General features: G+C 41.3%; 1 protein-coding gene across 1 annotated transcript; it reads left to right on the top strand.

The window, feature by feature from the left end:
* The first annotated feature begins 202 nt into the window (after positions 1-202).
* ift56 (intraflagellar transport 56) lies at positions 203-18149 on the top strand. The gene is made up of 18 exons (XM_079998748.1): positions 203-435; positions 847-996; positions 4330-4422; positions 5132-5246; positions 6141-6190; positions 6336-6478; positions 9111-9282; positions 10018-10092; positions 11348-11450; positions 12518-12573; positions 14992-15045; positions 15129-15192; positions 15401-15489; positions 15845-15928; positions 16038-16107; positions 16350-16456; positions 16573-16706; positions 17811-18149. The coding sequence occupies exons 1-18, from the start codon at positions 433-435 to the stop codon at positions 17923-17925; spliced, it is 1677 nt and encodes a 558-aa protein (XP_079854874.1). The 5' UTR covers positions 203-432; the 3' UTR covers positions 17926-18149.
* Positions 18150-19027: the final 878 nt, after the last annotated feature.

The following is a 19027-nucleotide window of genomic DNA, read 5'->3' as shown; positions in this document are numbered from 1 at the left end:
ACAATATATAACATTGATGCCTACAGTACAACAAACGATAACTTAAATAAATAGTGAACCTATATCAAATATCAAACATGAAAAACTGTGTGTGTGTGTGTGTGTATAAATAATTGGCGAGGTTTCTTCGGATCAAACTACTTCCGGTCACATGGGACAGTTACGTTTGGTGCGTCTGACATCACAAGCACGAAATCCTATCGATATAAGCTCCGGTACCGTTGCGCTTCGCGCGGGCGAAGAAGCGTCTTTGCGTCGATGTCGACCGTCCCATCTGTAGTTGTCAAATGTATTTCTAACTTTAGTTAGCATATGGATATTTATTCCATATCCGTATAGATATCTGAACGCACTTCGCGGAGGCAGGCGAGGTCCCCGTTGCGTTACCTTGGTTAGGGGTAAACAAGCCACCCGGTGTTCTCGGGAATCAACATGGTAGGAGCGCCAAAACACATAAGAATGCAAGGTCGAGAAATATAAGTTGATCCCTGTGTGTGTTTTATTTATTTCACGATTTCACTTGGGGAATGCTGTACGGTACCGTATTCCCCGTTGAACATTACATACGTATTCTGTTGCGCTACTGTATACACACGTACACACACACACACACACACACAGACACACATTCGTACACATACACAATTTTTCAGATGTATTATTCGTTTTATTTTCATCCGTCCTGCTTTGTTTTGCACCGTCGTTGGAAGTTTGCCCATTATGAGCATGTTCACAAATCTTGAATCTCCAGTGGGATCCAACGAAAGTTCCTTACGAAGTCGTGAATGGTCAATGACCGCTTGTCCTCCTGTGATTTTAATCCAAAATGCATTTGAACCAAAACAGATCCTGTCCCGTGTGAAGCCAGCGCTGGAAGGGGACACTTCATCACGTATAAATGAGAAGAAGAACAACAACAACAAGACCAAGAAGATTCCCTGTCTCGAGGAATATCTACAGCAGAGGGATTACCTCGGAGCCCTGACATTGTTAGAGGTATATGCACACCATACACTGCGGTGGTAGATTTCGGATTTTGGTGATCTAGAGCCTCAATTGGATACAAATAAGGCCACAGACTTCATTTGAAAAGATTAAATCTCTGGGACCCTGATCTGAGAAGGTTTTTATTGTCAGATATGATTGTACTCTAAGGGTGCTAATGTCTTGTAAATTAAATAATGACGAAGTTGAACTATTAATACTCTTGCTGGGGACCCTCAGGAACCCATTGAAGGACCCTATGTTGAATGCTTTTCTAGGAAGAACCACAGATTGAGATCAGTTTAAAGGTCTGTGACCATTCTGACTAAGTCCTGAGAAGAAAAACATCAATTTATTCTGAATTCTTTGTTGTTCTTTTCTCCCGGCACTGGACAGGAAGTTATCATCTGGATATGTAAATATAGGCTTCTTGAACATTGATTTCACTACTGTGAATTTCTTTTTCACATATAACAAGGCAAAGACGAAATAGGCTATACTGTTGTCAACACAGATTCGTGCAAAAATGAATTATGGCAACATCACATCTGAATTAGGGACTGTGAAAAAGGCATTCCTGAAAGCAGTTGCTTGTGTTAATTCACTGAGTTGATTCCCATGGAGTACTTGTACCTTCAAATGATGCTCCTTTAATCAATTGGCATCATTCATCTTTAAACCTTATGCCAACCCATCCCATCCCACTACTATAATGGGCGACGGTCCGTTCTTGTGTGTCGTAAGTAAGTAAGAGCATCGGCTCCTGCTGGCTAGCTGTTCGCAGTTTATTGAAAGTTTCTTAATATTACACGTGTTGCATGTCCAAATTGGACACTGCACGTCCTTGGTTCCCCAGCAATACACCCGCCTAGTGTGAAGTAGATTCGATCAACGGTTGTCGAGATAATCAAAGGACGTACGTACAGACAGACAGATAGACAGAGATTCCTTCCTTTGAAGTTTGGTAGTAAGATTACTAATTCATGGTGTAGAATATGGAACTAATATTACAAAGAAGAAGGAAGAAAGGGAGGAGCAAAGGCAGGAAGGAAAGAAGGAGGGAGTGAGGAAAGATGGAAGAAGGGAAGGATGGGTGGGAGGGAAGGATAGAAGAAGGAAAGGGAGTGAAGGAAGAAAGGGAGCAAGCAAGGAAGGATGGAAGTGAAGGTGGAAAGGAAGTAAGGAATGACGGAAGGAAGAATGGGAGGAGGGAAGGAAGGAGGGAAGAAGGGAGGAGGGAGGATGGCAGGAAGGAAGGGAGGAGTGAAGGGAGGAAGGAAGGAAGGGGCAATGGAATGAAAAAAGGAAGGGGGGGAGAATGGAGTAGGAAGGGAGCAAGGAAGGAGGGAAGGAAAAAGGGACAAAGGCAGGAAGGCAGATGCAGGGAAGGAGGAAAGGAAGTAACTAATGAGGGAAGGAATAATAAGAGAAGGGAAGGAATGAATGAAGTAATGAAGGAGGGAAGAAGAGAGGATGGCAGGAGTGAAGGCAGGCAGGCAGGAAGGAAGGAAGGGAGGAGAGGAGGAAGGAAGGAAGGGAGAGTTGAAGGAAGGGACGATGGAACAAAAAAAAGGAGGAAAGAATGGACTAAGGAAGGGATCAAGGAAGGAGGAAAGGAAGAAGAAGGGACTTAGGAAGGAATAGAGCAAGGATGGATGGAAAGACGAAGGATGGAGGAATAAAGGAAGGAATGAGGAGGAAGGAGGGAAGAAGCCGGGAAGGAAGGCGGGAGGAGGAAATGATAGAGGAAGGGTCAAATTAAAAATACTGTAAATGTTTCTGTTTGTCGTGGACTTCCCTGAAATGACCATCAGACACACACACACACACACACACACACACACACACACACACAGACACACACACACATTCCTATATTACTAACAGTAGACATCATTCTACATCAACCAAGTGACAACCAAGACACTTTGTTTCCGGTCATTTTGAAAAAACAAAAATAAAGTAGTTTGTAGTAAATTGCAAAAAGGGGACTTCAGCACATCCTTCAGCAATGTGTACTTATGAGAGAGGGGGGCCTCCGCAGTGTATCTGTCTGTACCCATTCTTTCACCCAATGAGTGTTTGTTTACTGCAAAGACTTTCTTTGTTTATTTCAATAGTGGATAATTCAACTTAAATGCTATCAATATTTAAACATTTCTCTGTGAAACAAATTTAAAGAGAATAATCATGGCCACTTTAATTGAGAGTAAATAATGTTTGACCTGCAATCAGAAGTAACTTGGCTGCATGAACTAACATGAAGGACTGCATATTAGCCACCATATTCACTTCATCTGGGCTTTACTTATCCAAAATATAGTCTTAGTTACATTTTAAAAGATTGATTACACCAGTGCACTCATTTTAATTTCTCTTTGGGAAATTCATATTCCTCTGTGTTATTGTTGGTCATTTTTGTGACCTGTGTGGAGTGGGGAAGAATGCATTTTAAAGAGGGCTGCCTTCATCCTGTGCATTAGATCTTATTTTGTTGTTAATTTTAATAACATCATTGGGAAAAAAAATGAACATTTCCCAATCGTAGGCAGGTTTTGATCTTCAGGGCATTCATTTTATTTAAACTCATTCATGAATATAGCGAGGTCAGATACTGATTTATTCGTTTTTTAATAAGGATCATTTACAGTGCTAATTTGCTCCTCTATTCTTATTCATCCATAATTGCGTATTAATGTTGGTTCTGTCAGTCTTAACAGTACAAGAGGGAACCTTCTAGTCAGTCCTATTAACATGCTTCACACCTAGTCTGACGTCACATCCGACAGCCAAGTTTTTTCCCAGTACAACAGTGAGTAGTTTGCTCAGCTGGACATTTTCTGTCTTCCTGAGCGCGAGTTTAAATTTTCCTTCATGTAGTAAGTATCACAAAAACATGCACAATTCACTTTTATAAAATGAGAATGATTGTTGCGAATGTGGTGATATCTAACGTTTACATTAATAATGTAATTATCTTATATACATGACTGATTTACTTTGTTTTAGTTCGAAAATTAGTTGAAAATCTTTAATGCATCGTGGAGCCCCGATTGGACACATAAAATTCCTCACCGCAGTGCGTAATAGCTTTTTGTGTATTTAATCTGACTCTCTATAGGAATGTATGGTCTTCCGTTTTGTTCTCATTGTTTGTCGTATTCGGTGTGAAGTAGGCATTAAGGCTTCGTGTAAGGGTAGGGCATATACACTGCATGTTGTTGAGCTACAAGTCCATAATATAATATCATAATATCATGATAGTTATTTTCAAACCATGGCTGTCTGCAGAGAACAAACCCAAAAGAAAGTGTCACCGCTCCTGAAATGTTGATATGTCTCAAGTTCCAGAGAGATGTCGGGGAGAGGGAGGAGCATGCTGACCTCTGGATGGGCTATTGTGCCTTTCACTTGGGCGATTACAAGAGAGCTATGGAGGTATGCGTTGTTTCTATGTGTACCAAAAAAGAAACAACAAACATAAAGAATACTTCAAATGAGACATACAATATAAACACTCTGCATGCCTTGTCTCTACAGTGTACAGCAGCGGTATTCAAACTTTTATTTTCAAAGCCCCCCCCACCTAGGATTTCCAGGACTTGACGCCCCTTCCCAAAGTTCAAATAAGAAATTGTCATATGCAAACTAACTTAGTTTATAGTAAGCAAGGTCATGCAGTCACAATAATGATACTGAAACAAATAATTAAAACAAATTAAAATATTGGATTATTAAACACATTGTATTATTTTCAATTCACTAATGAAAATAACAACTGCTTTCTTTTCCCATCTCACACACAAATATCGCCCTGATTTTTTTTATTTAACTATTTTCCTATTAGAATTAGAAATTGTACACAAAGATATCTATGGAAATTGAATTTGTCATGTCAAATCAGTGCTTAAAATATTAAAGGCCTTTTTCTCCTCCTTCATCTTCCACTTGCAATTCCTCCGTATCCCACTAGGGGGTGGGCGCACAGTTTGAATACCACTGGTATAAAAGGATGTGATTGTTTTTTTTTTTTTTTTTTTTACAGACCTGTTCAATTTTGATTAATCGATCCTATGAATAATAACCAGTTTTCTTGTTGTTTGTTTCTTGATCACCCTCTGAATGTGTCCTCATCATGTTTTAAAAGGAGTATAAGTCTCTGACCCTGAAGCCAGAGTGTCCACCAGACGTGTGGGTCTATCTGGCTTGCACCTTATTTTTCCTGGGGCTCTACAGAGAGGCAGAGGAGGCCGCGTCCAAGGGTAGGCTTCATACTTTCTCTAAGTGTCATTACCTATAGGTGATTATCCCTATATGGCAGGGAAGCTATTCTTCCTTCCTTCCTTCTTTCCTTCCCAATTTAACAAAAATGTTTGACCTGTATAACCCCTGAAATCACCCCCCCCCCCGGGTAATACACATTTGGGTGGTTTCATGAACACAGATTAGGCTTGATTTTAGACTAAATCCCACTTTTAATCTGGACTAACATACATTGCCTTTGTCAGTCACTGTTTTAGATTGTCTCAGAGTTGGTTTAAAAAATCTAATTTCAAGAAGAAAGATTAGCTCTAATCTAGGTCTAAGTGAAGGCTTAAATTAAACCTGGCCAGAGGCAAGTTGACCTTGACAATAGAGAAAAATATTCAGCTCCAGTCTGGTCTTGGTGCTGGACTAAGACCAGCACCAAGACCAGACAGGAGGAGCTGACTAGTCCTTCATTACCTTAGTCAATCACTTCCTAGTCTACAACTAATAATTAATCTTAAATTAAGCAACATCTCAGAAAGGCATTTCTAATTTCTGGATTAATTTAAATAGGATTATTTTAGTCCTGATCTGGAAAAGTGCTCCAACATTCAGTCAGTACTTCAGTTCAATCAGTTTATAATCTGAGAGAGAGATCATATATAATATTATCATACTACTTATAATGTTAAGTCTATACTGTGATAGTGGCATAAAATTAAAAAAAAATTTAATTCTCAATAGTGCAACAAGCGGTGGAAAAACATAGTTTGTGCAGCTCTAGTTTGTGCAAGATAGAGGTTCGACAGGACCATGGTTGCGCATAATTGAAACTCAAATATTTATACTGAATTTATATTTGTTCACGGTTTTGTTGACAATTGCATTTGCCGTCTTTCTCTCTGCAGGCCCAGCATCCCTGCTGCAGAACCGCCTCCTTTTCCACTTGGCTCACAAGGTTGGAAAATACTTTGGGTTACAATTCTGTATTAATATTAGTCAATATCCAATATCAGTATCCGGTGTAGAGCAGGGACTATGTCACTACGCCTCCCCGACCTGCTTTGCCTTGTAACTGCTTTGACTTCCCCTTTTGGTGTCAGTTCAATGATGAAAAGAAGCTGATGGACTTCCACCAGAACCTGCAGGACGTGACGGAGGACCAGCTGAGTCTGGCCTCCATCCACTACATGCGCTCTCACTACCAGGAGGCCATTGACATCTACAAACGCATGCTGCAAAACAGGTCTGTTTTCCGGGTCTGTTGTTGTGGTCACGCATGTCCTTTGTACGTAGGGGCTTAAGGGCTGTCCTGATGACATTGGATAACATTGGATTCCTTGATTACATATAAAAGTCTCAATCAATTAAAAATTTACACAAATCAAAGCTTGCAAAGGAGTTTGCAAGTTCTGAAAATGACAGCCTTGATGAATGAAATCCAGGGTTCAGAATGTGTGGAGAAGTCTGTTTTGGTTCTGGAATTAATGTCATTTATCCTGTCAAAGTAATTATTCAAAATTCAAATAAGTCTTGTGCCAAAAGTCGGTTAAGCAATTTCATATTGTATAAAGTAGATACTGCCTGAAAAGTGGCGGCTGCAATCCTGCAGAGGAAGCATACCAGGCTCTGTGTCTCAACTATGCAGACTAGAGAGGATTCTGAAAAGGAAACTTGTTGAATGCAGAAGAGGCTCCTTATACTAGTGGTCGACAGATTGATCGGTCGGCTGATTAATCGGACCGATATTTGCGCATTTTGGATAATTGGCATTGGCTGATGCCTGCACTCACAAGGCCGAGTAACAAAAAATGTCTGCAGGCTAGTGTTATATCAATTCTGAATATTTGAAACTGTTTCAATAATCCTTTTCCGCACTCTAGATACACTGGTAGCAGCTGCTTCCTTGCTCTCTTCTCTTTGACAGCTATGCACACACCGCTGCGGTGCCACATAGCCCGGCCTCCTCTCACTCACTTGCTCTCTTCTAGTCTCATTCATTTGTTATGGTTTCGCTCATTAAAGTTGACAAGTGCAGAGCCTCCGCGACCGTTTTTTAAAGAAAACAGCAGGAATACTGTTTGGAAATGATTTGGATTTGAGGCAAAACATAAACCTCACTCAGAGAATTCAAGTGAAGTTTTTTTTCCTCCTCCAGGCAGCGATGCACTGTGCTTGTGTTCCTGTTGTAATTTATTTATTTATTTTAGATCTATTTATTTTTGTGTGTTTCCAATTGTTTTAACCACAACACGGTTCTTTTTAGTTTGGGTTCAATAAGAGAACGGAACGCGGATCACGGGCGCCCCGATGCATGGCGAGCATCCCAATGCGTTCTGATCGCTGAAATCCGTCACCTCGATGCCCATTCACGGTTTAAAAAAAAAAAACGCGCCACATAAAAAGGGCATTGTGGACATGAGGGGCAGGTGTTGGGGATCCCTCAGCCGGGAGCCCACTGTCCAGAGCTGGAGACCCAGGTCTCCCTGTTGCTTTCCGTTGCTATGGGACTTAATTTAGTAAAAACAGGATGTTTTTGTCTCAATACTTTCTTCTTTTCCTTTGGGCTGCTCCCGTTACGGGTCGCCACAGCGGATCATCTGCCTCCAACACCTTCTGTTCTGCTCATCTTCCTCCCTTACACCAACCGCCTGCATGTCCTCCCTCACCACATCCATAAACCTTCTCTTTGGCCTTCCTCTTTTCCTCTTGCCTGGCAGCTCCATCCTCAGCGTCCTTCTCCCAATGTAACTCTCATCTCTCCTACACACGTGTCCAAACCATCTCAATCTGGCCTCTCTCACTTTTCCTCCAAACTGTGCATCCTGAGCTGTCCCTCTAATGAACTCATTCTTAATCCTGTCCATCCTTGTCACTCCTAATGAAAATCTCAACATCGTCAACTCTGCCACCTCCAGTTCAGCCACCTTTTTTTTGTCAGTGCCACAGCCTCTAAACCGTACAACATGGCTGGTCTCACTACCGTCCTGTAGACCTTCCCCTTCACTCTTGCTGGAACCCTTCCGTCACAGATCACTCCGGACACTCTTCTCCATCCACTCCACCCTGCCTCTACTCTCTTCTGCACCTCTCTTCTGCACTCGCCGCTGCTTTGAATGGTCACCCCAAGTACTTGAATTCATCCGCCTTCTCCACCTCCACTCCTTGTATTCGCATTTGTCTCAATACTTTACTTGTAATATAATAATAACAAAGAATAAATCCTGCATTTCTTTAACAGGGAGACTATTTCCAGAGCAGATTTTAATATGACGCAGTTTATTATTGTTTATTTTTTATCGTTTATAATTATTCATTCATACTTTTTTTTTACAAAGTTGTAGTTTTTTGGGTTATCTGTGGACATTTATTTTGTTAATAATTTTTTTATTCAAAATAAGTGCACTGCAGAGACAATGCAGACAATAACATAAGTGTTAAATAAATGTTTATAAGTTCAGCAATTTTGTGTCTCAGTTGTTATTATTATTAAATTGTTGTATTTTATCAGATGCAAAAAACAAACAAACAACAACCTGATTTTGGCATGATATAGATCATTGGCCACCCCGCTCTCTAAACATCGGCATCGGCCATTGGAAAAAAAGGTATTGGTCGACCTCTACTTTATACCAATGTGCTCCCTTCAAAAAATAGTCACATTAATAAAAATACTGACAGGGTGTTTAGTGAGCTCTTTAGGAGCAGGTATTATCAGTGTTGAAGAACAGCATCTCTACCTTTTTTCTCAGCAGCCGGTTCCCGTTCCTCTTCCTGTTTTTTCCCTTTCGTTTGAGTATTTCAAAATTTCTCGGTTGATCATCCGTTTCTCCTTAGCGCACAGCATTTCATTATAGCCACTTCCCGTCTCCGACCAGGGACTTCCTGGCGCTTAAGGTGTACGTGGCCCTGTGCTACTACAAGCTGGACTACTACGACGTGTCCCAGGAGGTTCTGGCCGTCTACCTGCAGAGCATTCCTGATTCCACCATTGCACTCAACCTCAAGGCCTGCAACCACTTCAGGCTCTACAACGGCAAAGCAGCTGAGGTAGAGTGTGGGAGAGGTATAGTCATAGTATGTATCTGTGGGGGAGGATGAGGCGGTTTTGCAGACAGGGTTGAATCTAAATCAGGACTGAGCTTACCCTACCTAAATGAATCCAGAATTTAAAAATGTCTTTCTGAGACGTTGCTTAACTTGAAGATTAATTTGTTCAAGACTAGGAAGTCCTAGACTAAGACAAATGAAGGACAAGTCAGCTCCTTCTGTCTGGTGTTGGTGCGGGTCTTGGTCCAGATAATCAATATTCTCTATTGTCAAGGTCAACCTGAGATAAATACAAAGATAAACCTATCTGGCCAGGTTCGATTTAAGCCTTCACTTAGACCTAATCTTTCTTATGGAAGTCATATTTTCTTTTTAAACCAAGGCAATGGCAAGTCTGCGACTATTTTAGACCATGACTGGGAATGGCCATTTCAGTTAGTCCAGATTAAAAGTGGGATTTAGTCTAAGATTAGGCCTGATCTGTGTCCGCCCCATAATGTAATGTACTTGGTCCCGGATCGTCCTGGTGGAGCACAGTCCCATCACCTTTATTTTCAAGGGCTGCAGAAATGAGCGAACAAAAAACGAAACAAATAAAAATTGATTGTTGGTGGAGTCATTTATAGAATAATGCCAAACACGCCTTAAAATCTGTCTAATGTAGGGGGTCTTTGCGTTTTTTGTTTTACTATAGCGCCATTTCTTTCTCTCTCGCTCGCTCTCTCTCTCTTGCAGGCTGAGCTGAAGCACCTCATCGACATCTCCTCCTGCTCTTTTGAGTTTGCTAAGGAGCTTATCCGACACAACCTGGTAAGCTCTCAAAAAAAAAAATATATATATATATATATTTTTTTCTTTTGCCTTTTTATTTCCATGCATCCATTTTTCTATTGTGGGTATCTATTGGTGACCCACACTCTGTCTTTCTTTGGTAATTTTAAAACAATTCATGTGCTTGTGTAAATGTGTATGTTTACGGAAAACTTTGATGCCTACTACTAAATGTCGACGAAAGCAAAACATGCAGAAATAAAAAGTGCCCTTGCAAAATGTGTACTTTATATAATTTAGAAAAAAACAACACAAAATGGCATAATAACCAACTTTGCAATATCATTCAACTGGTGATGTGGTCTGTATTATGGAGATGAAGGAGAAAGTGACGAAAGCCTCACATAAACAAATCATTATAATCTCAATGTAAGAAGAAAGATAAATGCCTCCTGGTTGAAGTCATCTGATCGTCAAGAACAGGAAGTCCAAGAACCTAAACAGTAAAACTGGCATTTTAAAAGAAAATGAATGGGGACTAGCAGAGCGGTTCCCCATTCTGCTATTCTGCTATTTTTTAGTTTCTGTGTTTAATGTGGCATGTGTTTGAAGTCATATTTCCTAGGGCTCGGTATTGGTCAGGATCCCACAACTCCATAAGATTTCACGATTCGATTCAACAACTGAATCCAAATTAAATTCACGATACATATAATTCTTTCTCCACATATTGACATTTTATGCATTAAGAGAAGCTAAAACTTTTTCAGTTTACAGGCTCATGTGCATCACAAAAATATTTCACAGAAACAAATTCTGTCTAATAGAAATAAAATATCTAAATAAATGTTTAACTATGGTATTTATATTTAATTGGAAAATTGTTGTATAACCTCCAAACAGTATCAATTACAAGTATCAATATTGCAATTTTCATATTGATTCAGAAATGGAAACAATAGAATTGTATTCATTTTTGTTTGTTCATTTTAATTTTTTTTTATATTGATTTTATTTTTTACTATATTATATAGATTTTTTATTATAGTATTTTTTTAACGCAGTCATAATATTTTCCCTGTTGAATAGTTAAACTGTTCATTGTTTACTGCATATCATTCACAATTTTCCACAGCTTGGCACAAGCTTACTGTTTGTACGTTCAATCCTCAAACCGTGTACACTTAGTCTTAGGTTGTCACAAAACACTTTTTTTGCTCTACAGTATCGCCTTGTTTTCATGTCACAATTTCATCCAATTTCACGGTTGGATGACTGCGCCCTTCTCCTGCAGGTAGTGTTTCGTGGGGGGGAGGGGGCCCTGCAGGTGCTCCGCCCGCTGATCGATGTGATCCCAGAGGCCAGACTCAACCTGGTGATCTACTACCTCAGACAAGGTGCAGCGCTCCCGCGACTAAAGGAGAAACAATGCTGAGAGTTGAGCGTAAATACACCACAAGTTTAACTAGAAAATGTCCCTCTCTGATAAATAACTCCGTAAAACCAATAATATCTCACATGAAACTCGTTTGGTAGCTTTTGTATTGTAGCTTTATTCTCATGTCAATCCATTTATATCAGTGCATTTCTCCTGTGGTAATGTTCAAATTGTAATTGGAGAAATTACCACCACTCTAAAGCTTGCTTCACACCGAATCAGTTGGATCCTCCCTCCTAGTGGCCGTCAGATTAACCGCGTCTGAGTTTCGCGTCACAATATTATGTGTCAGAGTAAATGGGAGAGCTGTTTTTTTCCAGTACTACAGCGAGTAGTTTGCTCAGCTGGAAATTTACCATGGTCCATGAACGAGAGTTTAAAACTCGCTTTTATATAGTGTTTCAAAGTGCAAAAAATAAAATACAAAATACACACAATTCACTTATATAAAATATATTGAAAATGAATTTTGTGACATCCAAGATTGACATTACTGACGACATCATATAATATACCTGATTTATTGACTTTGTTTCCAATTCCAATAAAAAAGTTGACTTAACATAACTCCGGTGGCAGTGTCTGACTGAAACTTGTCGCAGGAGTTGGAAAATCTGAACGCCTCCCGAGGCCTTGAACAGACGCGGAAATTCCGTACCGCAGCGCGTTACAGCTTTTTATATGCGTAATCTGACTCTTTATAGGAATGAATGTACTTCCGGTTGTCGCATTCGGTGTGAAGGAGGCTTAATGATGACCTCATTGACCTTTAAGCCTCCCAATCCCTATAAACTGCCAAAAAGTGGAGACTGACAAGATAACACCCACACCTGTATAATTTTATATAGTACTTGCTTGTTTGAATATGCTTGAGGATTAGACATGTTTTTGGTACCTCTCCAAATGTAATCATTCATGCAAATTACATACATTTATTTTCCAGTGATTCATGTGCATGTTTTTTTTTTTTTTTCTCCTCGAGAAGCCTAACATTTGGACTCCTGTGCTGTCATCTATCATTTGCAGACGATGTCCAGGAGGCTTATAACCTCATCAAAGACTTGGTGCCGACCACGCCGCAGGTGCTCACCCAACACAACTCTGACTTTTGTACTGATGCTTAAACTTTTGTTTAAAAAAAAAAAAAAATGAACACAATTCAAAGGATAGGTTAACTATCATTTTAACGCATACCTTATTTAAATGTTTTAATTGAAACATGTATAACTGTTCATAGCACAACCTTTCCGAACACTTTACTAGTAAGAAACATACCTGTTTCTAGTCTCCTATTTATGTGCGGGTGTTGCCAAAACAACTGATTTGCGGAGGTGCAAAAGATAAAAAAGTTTGTGGCCAGTATTTTGACAATATTGCTCAGTGAGGCCGAGATATGAAAAGTTATAAATAAAAGGAATCAACATTTCTGTAAGGTATGGGCTAATAAATGGCAAATCTATCCTTCAAGAAACAGTCAAATTAGCTTTCCTGGCAGATCCAAAGTATCATATGTATGTATATTTTATTAGTCAGTCCTCTTGGGGAAATCTGAGTGCTTAATTTGTGGTAATGGTGTGGATAATGGTGTGACCATATTTAGCTTTATTGGAAGATATTGCTGGACGCGCCTGATGTGGAGTTCAGGCTACGTGACTCTGGCGTGATTTTGCACTTGCAGACAGTTATTTGGAGATCGCTGACCAAAGCTCCAGCGCAGTAAAATCAGTGCTTGCTCCTGGAGCGACGATCACTGTGTGAACTGTTAAAGATGCCCGATAGATATCAAGCGGGTTAATATCTGGTCCTGTCGGAGAGCCATGCAATGAGCTAGAATCAGATCCGTAACTTCGGCATAAGGAATGGCTCTCAGGGCCGGGCCGGTCGGTCTGGGGTGCAAAGCAGGGCTGGGCCTGGCCGCGGCTGGGGGAGCAGCTGCCGTCGCCGCCCCCCCGTCCCTCTCCGCTGGAAAACTTATCATGGTGGCGGGTACAACCAATGAGAGCAGACGTGGGGTGAGGGGGAGGGGAGGAGTAGAGAAGGAGAGACTTTGGAAGTGCACCGGATCAGCATATATATGTATATTTAAATAAAATCATTTTTATGATATATAATAATATATTGATCTAATAATGTATAATAACAAAATATTTATTTACCTCCAACTATCTCTGCAGAACAGTCAGTAGTTGCTGCCAACATATCCCATTCCATTCTCTCACCCATTGTTCTCTTTTTCTTTTCTTTTTCTTCCTTGTTTTTTCGCTGCAAATTAGTGCACAAACAACTTGGACCCCTCGTTTCTTGCCAACTTCCATTTTGGATTTTTGCACGACTTTCAATGTGTCCATAGCATTAGGCAACTTTAGAGATCTACAAGGATCTGTTTACTGAGAGTGATCAATGGCTGATCGGCTGGTTTCCACTTGCAAGAACTTTATTTATTATTCATTATATTATTATTATTATATACAGTATCTTATTATATATGTAAAAATCTGGAGCCCCAACTCAGTCACATCACCAGATCACCCGCTCCCCCCTGATACCACCACGCAACCAAGTCCTCCCATCATCAGCTTCCTGGCTACAAGTCAGGGGGGGCAGTAACTCAGGAGGTAGAGTGGATCGTCTTAATCTGAAGGTTGCCAGTTTGATTCCCGGCTCCTCTTGGTAGCCTGCTGTAGTGTCCTTGAGCAAGATACTTAACCCCTAATTGCTCCTGATGGCTGAGTCCATCGCTGTATGAATAATTGTAAGTTGTTTTGGACAAAAGCGTCTGCTAAATGATGTGTGATATAAATATGTATGTAAATATTAATACAAATGGAATATATCATATTCCCTCATAACAAAGAGCACTAGACTTCCAGGATTGGAGCATTAGATCACACCCACAGCATGTGTACATCAAAGCACCATCCAGCCTCTGTCTAATTCATAAATAAAAAATTATCTTTATCCCTCCACTTTTTTTTAAATTTCAGCCAAAGTGCGAAACTCAGCAAACACAGCATCCACTGGCTCAGATCAGACAATACATAAAAGGACCTTGGTTAGCTTTTCAGTGTGCTATCCAGGTCATCTCTATCACTGAGCAGCAGCAGGAACTTCCTTATATGGCAAAATCAAGGCGTGGTCTATGCTAATTAGCTTCTGTCAATTTAGAATCATTCAGATTCATCCACATTCGCATGTGAATGAGAATGAATGTGGCTGGTACGCACGAGTCTTGAATCTGGCTGTGATTTAGGGTATCCAGCTTTTCAGCACACAAAGTCAGCATTTCTATGCACATGTAAGTGAATGAGGCTCACTGAGAATGAGTGCAATGATTTAAGGGACTGAAGGACGCTGGTAATATGTTGGTAGTTTTTGGTTTTGTGATGAACGTTTTATTGAAATCACGGGGCATTTCTCTCCCCCTGTGAAAGTCCAGCATCATGAGTGGGCAGCTATTCAGAGGGCGTCACAAGCTTCTTAACCATCGTCTTTTCTTGCAGGAGTATATTTTGAAAGGAGTGGTCAATGTCGCATTGGGACAAGAAATTGGATCGGTAAGTCTTTGTGCTGAATAAAAGTCTACTGTAAACCAACCTGGAATGACAACCATAGCTGACGTGATCATCCTCCCTTTCAGAAAGACCATCTGAAAATGGCCCAACAATACTTCCAGTTGGTCGGTGGCTCGGCCAGTGAATGCGGTACACACACACAGAGAGAGAGAGAGAGAGAGAGAGAGAGAGAGAGAGAGAGAGAGAGAGAGAGAGAGAGAGAGAGAGAGGAGAGAGAGAGAGAGAGAGAGAGAGAGAGAGAGAGAGAGAGAGAGAGAGAGAGAGAGAGAGAGAGAGAGAGAGAGAGAGAGAGAGAGAGAGAGAGAGAGAGATGTGTTTACACCTCCCTTTTTTCCAGACACAATACCTGGCAGGCAGTGCATGGCCTCGGGCTTCTTCCTATCCAGGCATTTTGAGGACGTCCTCATATATCTCAACTCTGTCAAGGTTAGCCCCTGCTCAGTAGAAAAGTCATTGAGGCACTGCATTGTGTTCGATATTCCAGCAGAGAAGGAGCTGCCTTGACTTGTATTATGTCAACTGTAAGTATGATGGAGGGGAATGAAAAGACCCCTGCACGCCGGTGAAAAGGTACCCCTCTGGATCCGAAGTACATGTGTGGTCCTTGATATGTGTGTGTTGTGTGGACCTTCCTTTTGTGAAAAGAGATTCATTCTGGTTTGCTATTAAAAAGAAAAACGCTCACAATGTCCATTTTCTCTATGTGGGCACTTGACGGTGTGCGTGAGCTGGAGGACATGAATTAAGTTTCTTGCGTTTTTAATCATTCTTTTTTTTACAGAGTTATTTCTGCAACGACGATACCTTCAATTTCAACTACGCCCAGGCTAAAGCCTCCGTCTACAGCTACAAAGAGGCTGAAGAGGTGCCCTTCTAGAGAAAACATTATACCGGACACATTATTGTAAAGAAATGTACTAACCACTCTAGTCATAGGATTTCACTCAGATTTTATTTGTACTCGTCTTTTTCAGATATTTTTACTCATTCAGAGTGAAAAGATCAAGAGTGACGAGGTTTACCAGAGCTGGCTGGCCCGCTGCTGTACGTAACATGAGCCAATAGTTATTTCTTCCAAAATAAAAGCGGGAAGTATCAACACAAAATAGTGTGCCAGACATGTCAATTAGCATAAGTAATGTCTAATTTACATGTTTTTAATATGTGTATAATATAACCAGATGTATAGAATCGAAATATTGAAGAAAAAAAAAAGTGTTTTCATGGTCCTCTCCTAATCTATTAGTTTGCTTCGTTCTAACAAACCCAATTGGTTCTCTACTCAGACATCATGAACCAGAAGGGTCGTCTGGCCTGGGAGCTCTACCTTAACATGGGAACCTCCTCAGATTCCTTCAACCTGTTGCAGCTTGTCGCCAACGACTGCTACAAGGTGATGCTCAAGAGAAGAAATGAAGGAAAAAATAAATTATACCTATATCTCTCTCTCTCTCTCAACCTTGGTTGACTACGGCTTCACTGAAAACCCTGTTGTCGTGGTTGTGTCAGATGGGCCAGTTCTACTACGCGGCCAAGGCGTTCGACGCACTGGAGAAACTGTACCCCAGCTCTAATTACTGGGAGGGCAAGAGGGGAGCCTGCGTGGGCGTCTTCCAGCTGATACTGGCGGGCAGGGAGTCCAGGTACGCCGCTGCTGCTTTTAACGTGTGCTCATTCCAGCCAAAATCACAGTCTGAGAAAATGGAAGGAAAGACATTTTAGAATTACACATCTACCGCAAATAATACACTATACTGACAAAATATTGGTAAGGTGGTGGAAAGTAGCTGCCCTTTGGGAATTAATAATCGCAGCCTTTTGAAACCAGAATAATAACCGTAACCCACCTTGAAAGTCTTGGATCTCAAAGATGCTGAAACCTGCGAGACACGCTGGAGCCTTTGGCTGCCATGTTGTTTCTGCATGATTTCAAATTGGATTTTTTCGATTTCTTCAACGACTCCATTGTTACTTTTCCCAGATGTCCAAAGTGCTCCCACAATGGCCATTTGCTTTTCTCTTGTCCTTGTAAGGTGGGGATATGGCATCCCTCTGTCATTTTCACAGCACCTCGTTGTAAACTAACGTTTGTATGTAGCCACAGCCACTTGGCACTAACACACAAACCTCTGGCCCACTATGCATACACACACACACACACACACACACACACACACACACACACACACACACGTACACATACATACACACACGCACGCACACACACGACTCACCCACGAGTAGAGAGTTAAAAAATACTGAAATACCATAGCTACATACCCTAACTTCTAAAATGTTCACACCTTGGAAAACTTAGTTTGAGCGTGGTTAATAGTGAAACCGGATGTCTAGAACATCCCCGGTCACTGTCATACCAATATTTTGCAGAATAGTCAGTAAAATAATAATTTTGTAACAATTGTCTTTATTGTTGTTGTTATCAGTAGTAGTGGTAGTATACTCTTACAACAAATAGGGTTCTAGTCCATTTGTCATGTTTGAGTCAGAAATGGAATAGTCGCAATATCAAAATAAGCAGACAAAGGTCTACCCCTCAGCATCAAGATTTGTACTTTTGCCCAAAAATAATTTGGAGATTTGAACTATTCAAGTGTATTTCACAAATGTAAAAGCACAGTACTCTACAGTGCTTTTGTGCATGTTTATTTGAAGTGCAATAAGGGCTGAAACTCCCAATTTGGGGGGAAGAAGGTATTTGATCTGACGTTTGTGTGTTTATTTGCCAGGGACATCCTGAAAGAGGTGCTGTCTCTGCTGTGGAGCTCAGGAAACCCCCAGGGGGAGTACATCATCAGGACCATGAGGAAGTGGGCTAAAGACAACCGGGTCGCTCTCTCATGATGGACTCTGAACGCACGGGTGGCGCCACACTATGCATATTGTAATATGTTTGTCAAACACTTAAAAAGAAAGAAAGAAGCCCGTAATTATTTATAACATTGTACTGGGGTTTGTTATTTACTCAAAGTGAATATATATGTATATATATATATATATACACACACACACATATACATACTGCAATGAAATGAATGTATATTTGTACTTAAACAAATGATTGAAAAGAGAGAACAAATACATTTTCCTGGATAACTGGGCTTATTTGGTGGTGGTGTGTTGGGGAGCAGGGGAAGCGGGCGGCTCGTTAGCTTCCGCTCGGGGATTTGACGTGTGACGGGGCCATTGTGGCAGAAACGCACATTTCAGCAGTTTCCCTGCATAGACAAGAGGGGGTGTGGGGGGGGGAATGGCGAGACGCGTGAAGGCTTAGCCGTTGTGGTCTTCCCTTCGACCGAACAACAGGGGCACGCCGGCGCGCGGTCCCGAACGTGTGCTTTTGTTTTTCAAATAAAGGTCACGAACGACGGCGGCGCCTCCGTCTCCGTCTCCTTATCGGCCGCTGTGACGGGGGCGGGCGTAAGGGACGGGGCGCGCGCGCTGATTGGACGTGCTGACCCCCCGCCGTCTCGCGCGGCTTCCGTTCTGACCGCGCGCAGGCCCAGTGACCTCCCTCTGATATCGTGGTGAAAGGTTCGACTCTGCTTTCAGACTCGATCCCCGACGAGTCACTCGGTGGGGATTTAAAAAACAAAAAAAACAAAAACAAAACAAAACACACAAAAAAAAAAGACTCGTCCGACCGGTTCGGTGGGATGCGCCGAGAGAGCGAGGCAGGACTTCCGGTGAACGATGAGCGTGAGACCGGTTGACCCTTGACCCTGAATTGCCAGTCCTCACGTTCGGCATTTCATTCCGTCACATAGTCTGGCGGGCGAAGCCGCATGCGGATCCCAGAGAATCTTTTGGCCAAATTTTGATCTATTCCCCCCACAAAAAAAAAAACCAAAAATCCAGCTGAAAGAAGTCGTTTTGGAGTAGTTGCCGACTTTGCTCAATATGTTTCTTCAAAAATAGTGCGCAAGCCATGTACACCATGGCCAGC

This window comes from Zeus faber, assembly GCF_960531495.2.
Source record: "Zeus faber genome assembly, chromosome: 4".
NCBI classification, from domain to species: Eukaryota; Metazoa; Chordata; class Actinopteri; order Zeiformes; family Zeidae; genus Zeus; species Zeus faber.
The sequence above is the reverse complement of the archived record's forward strand: the minus strand, read 5'-3'. Positions and strand labels throughout refer to the sequence as shown.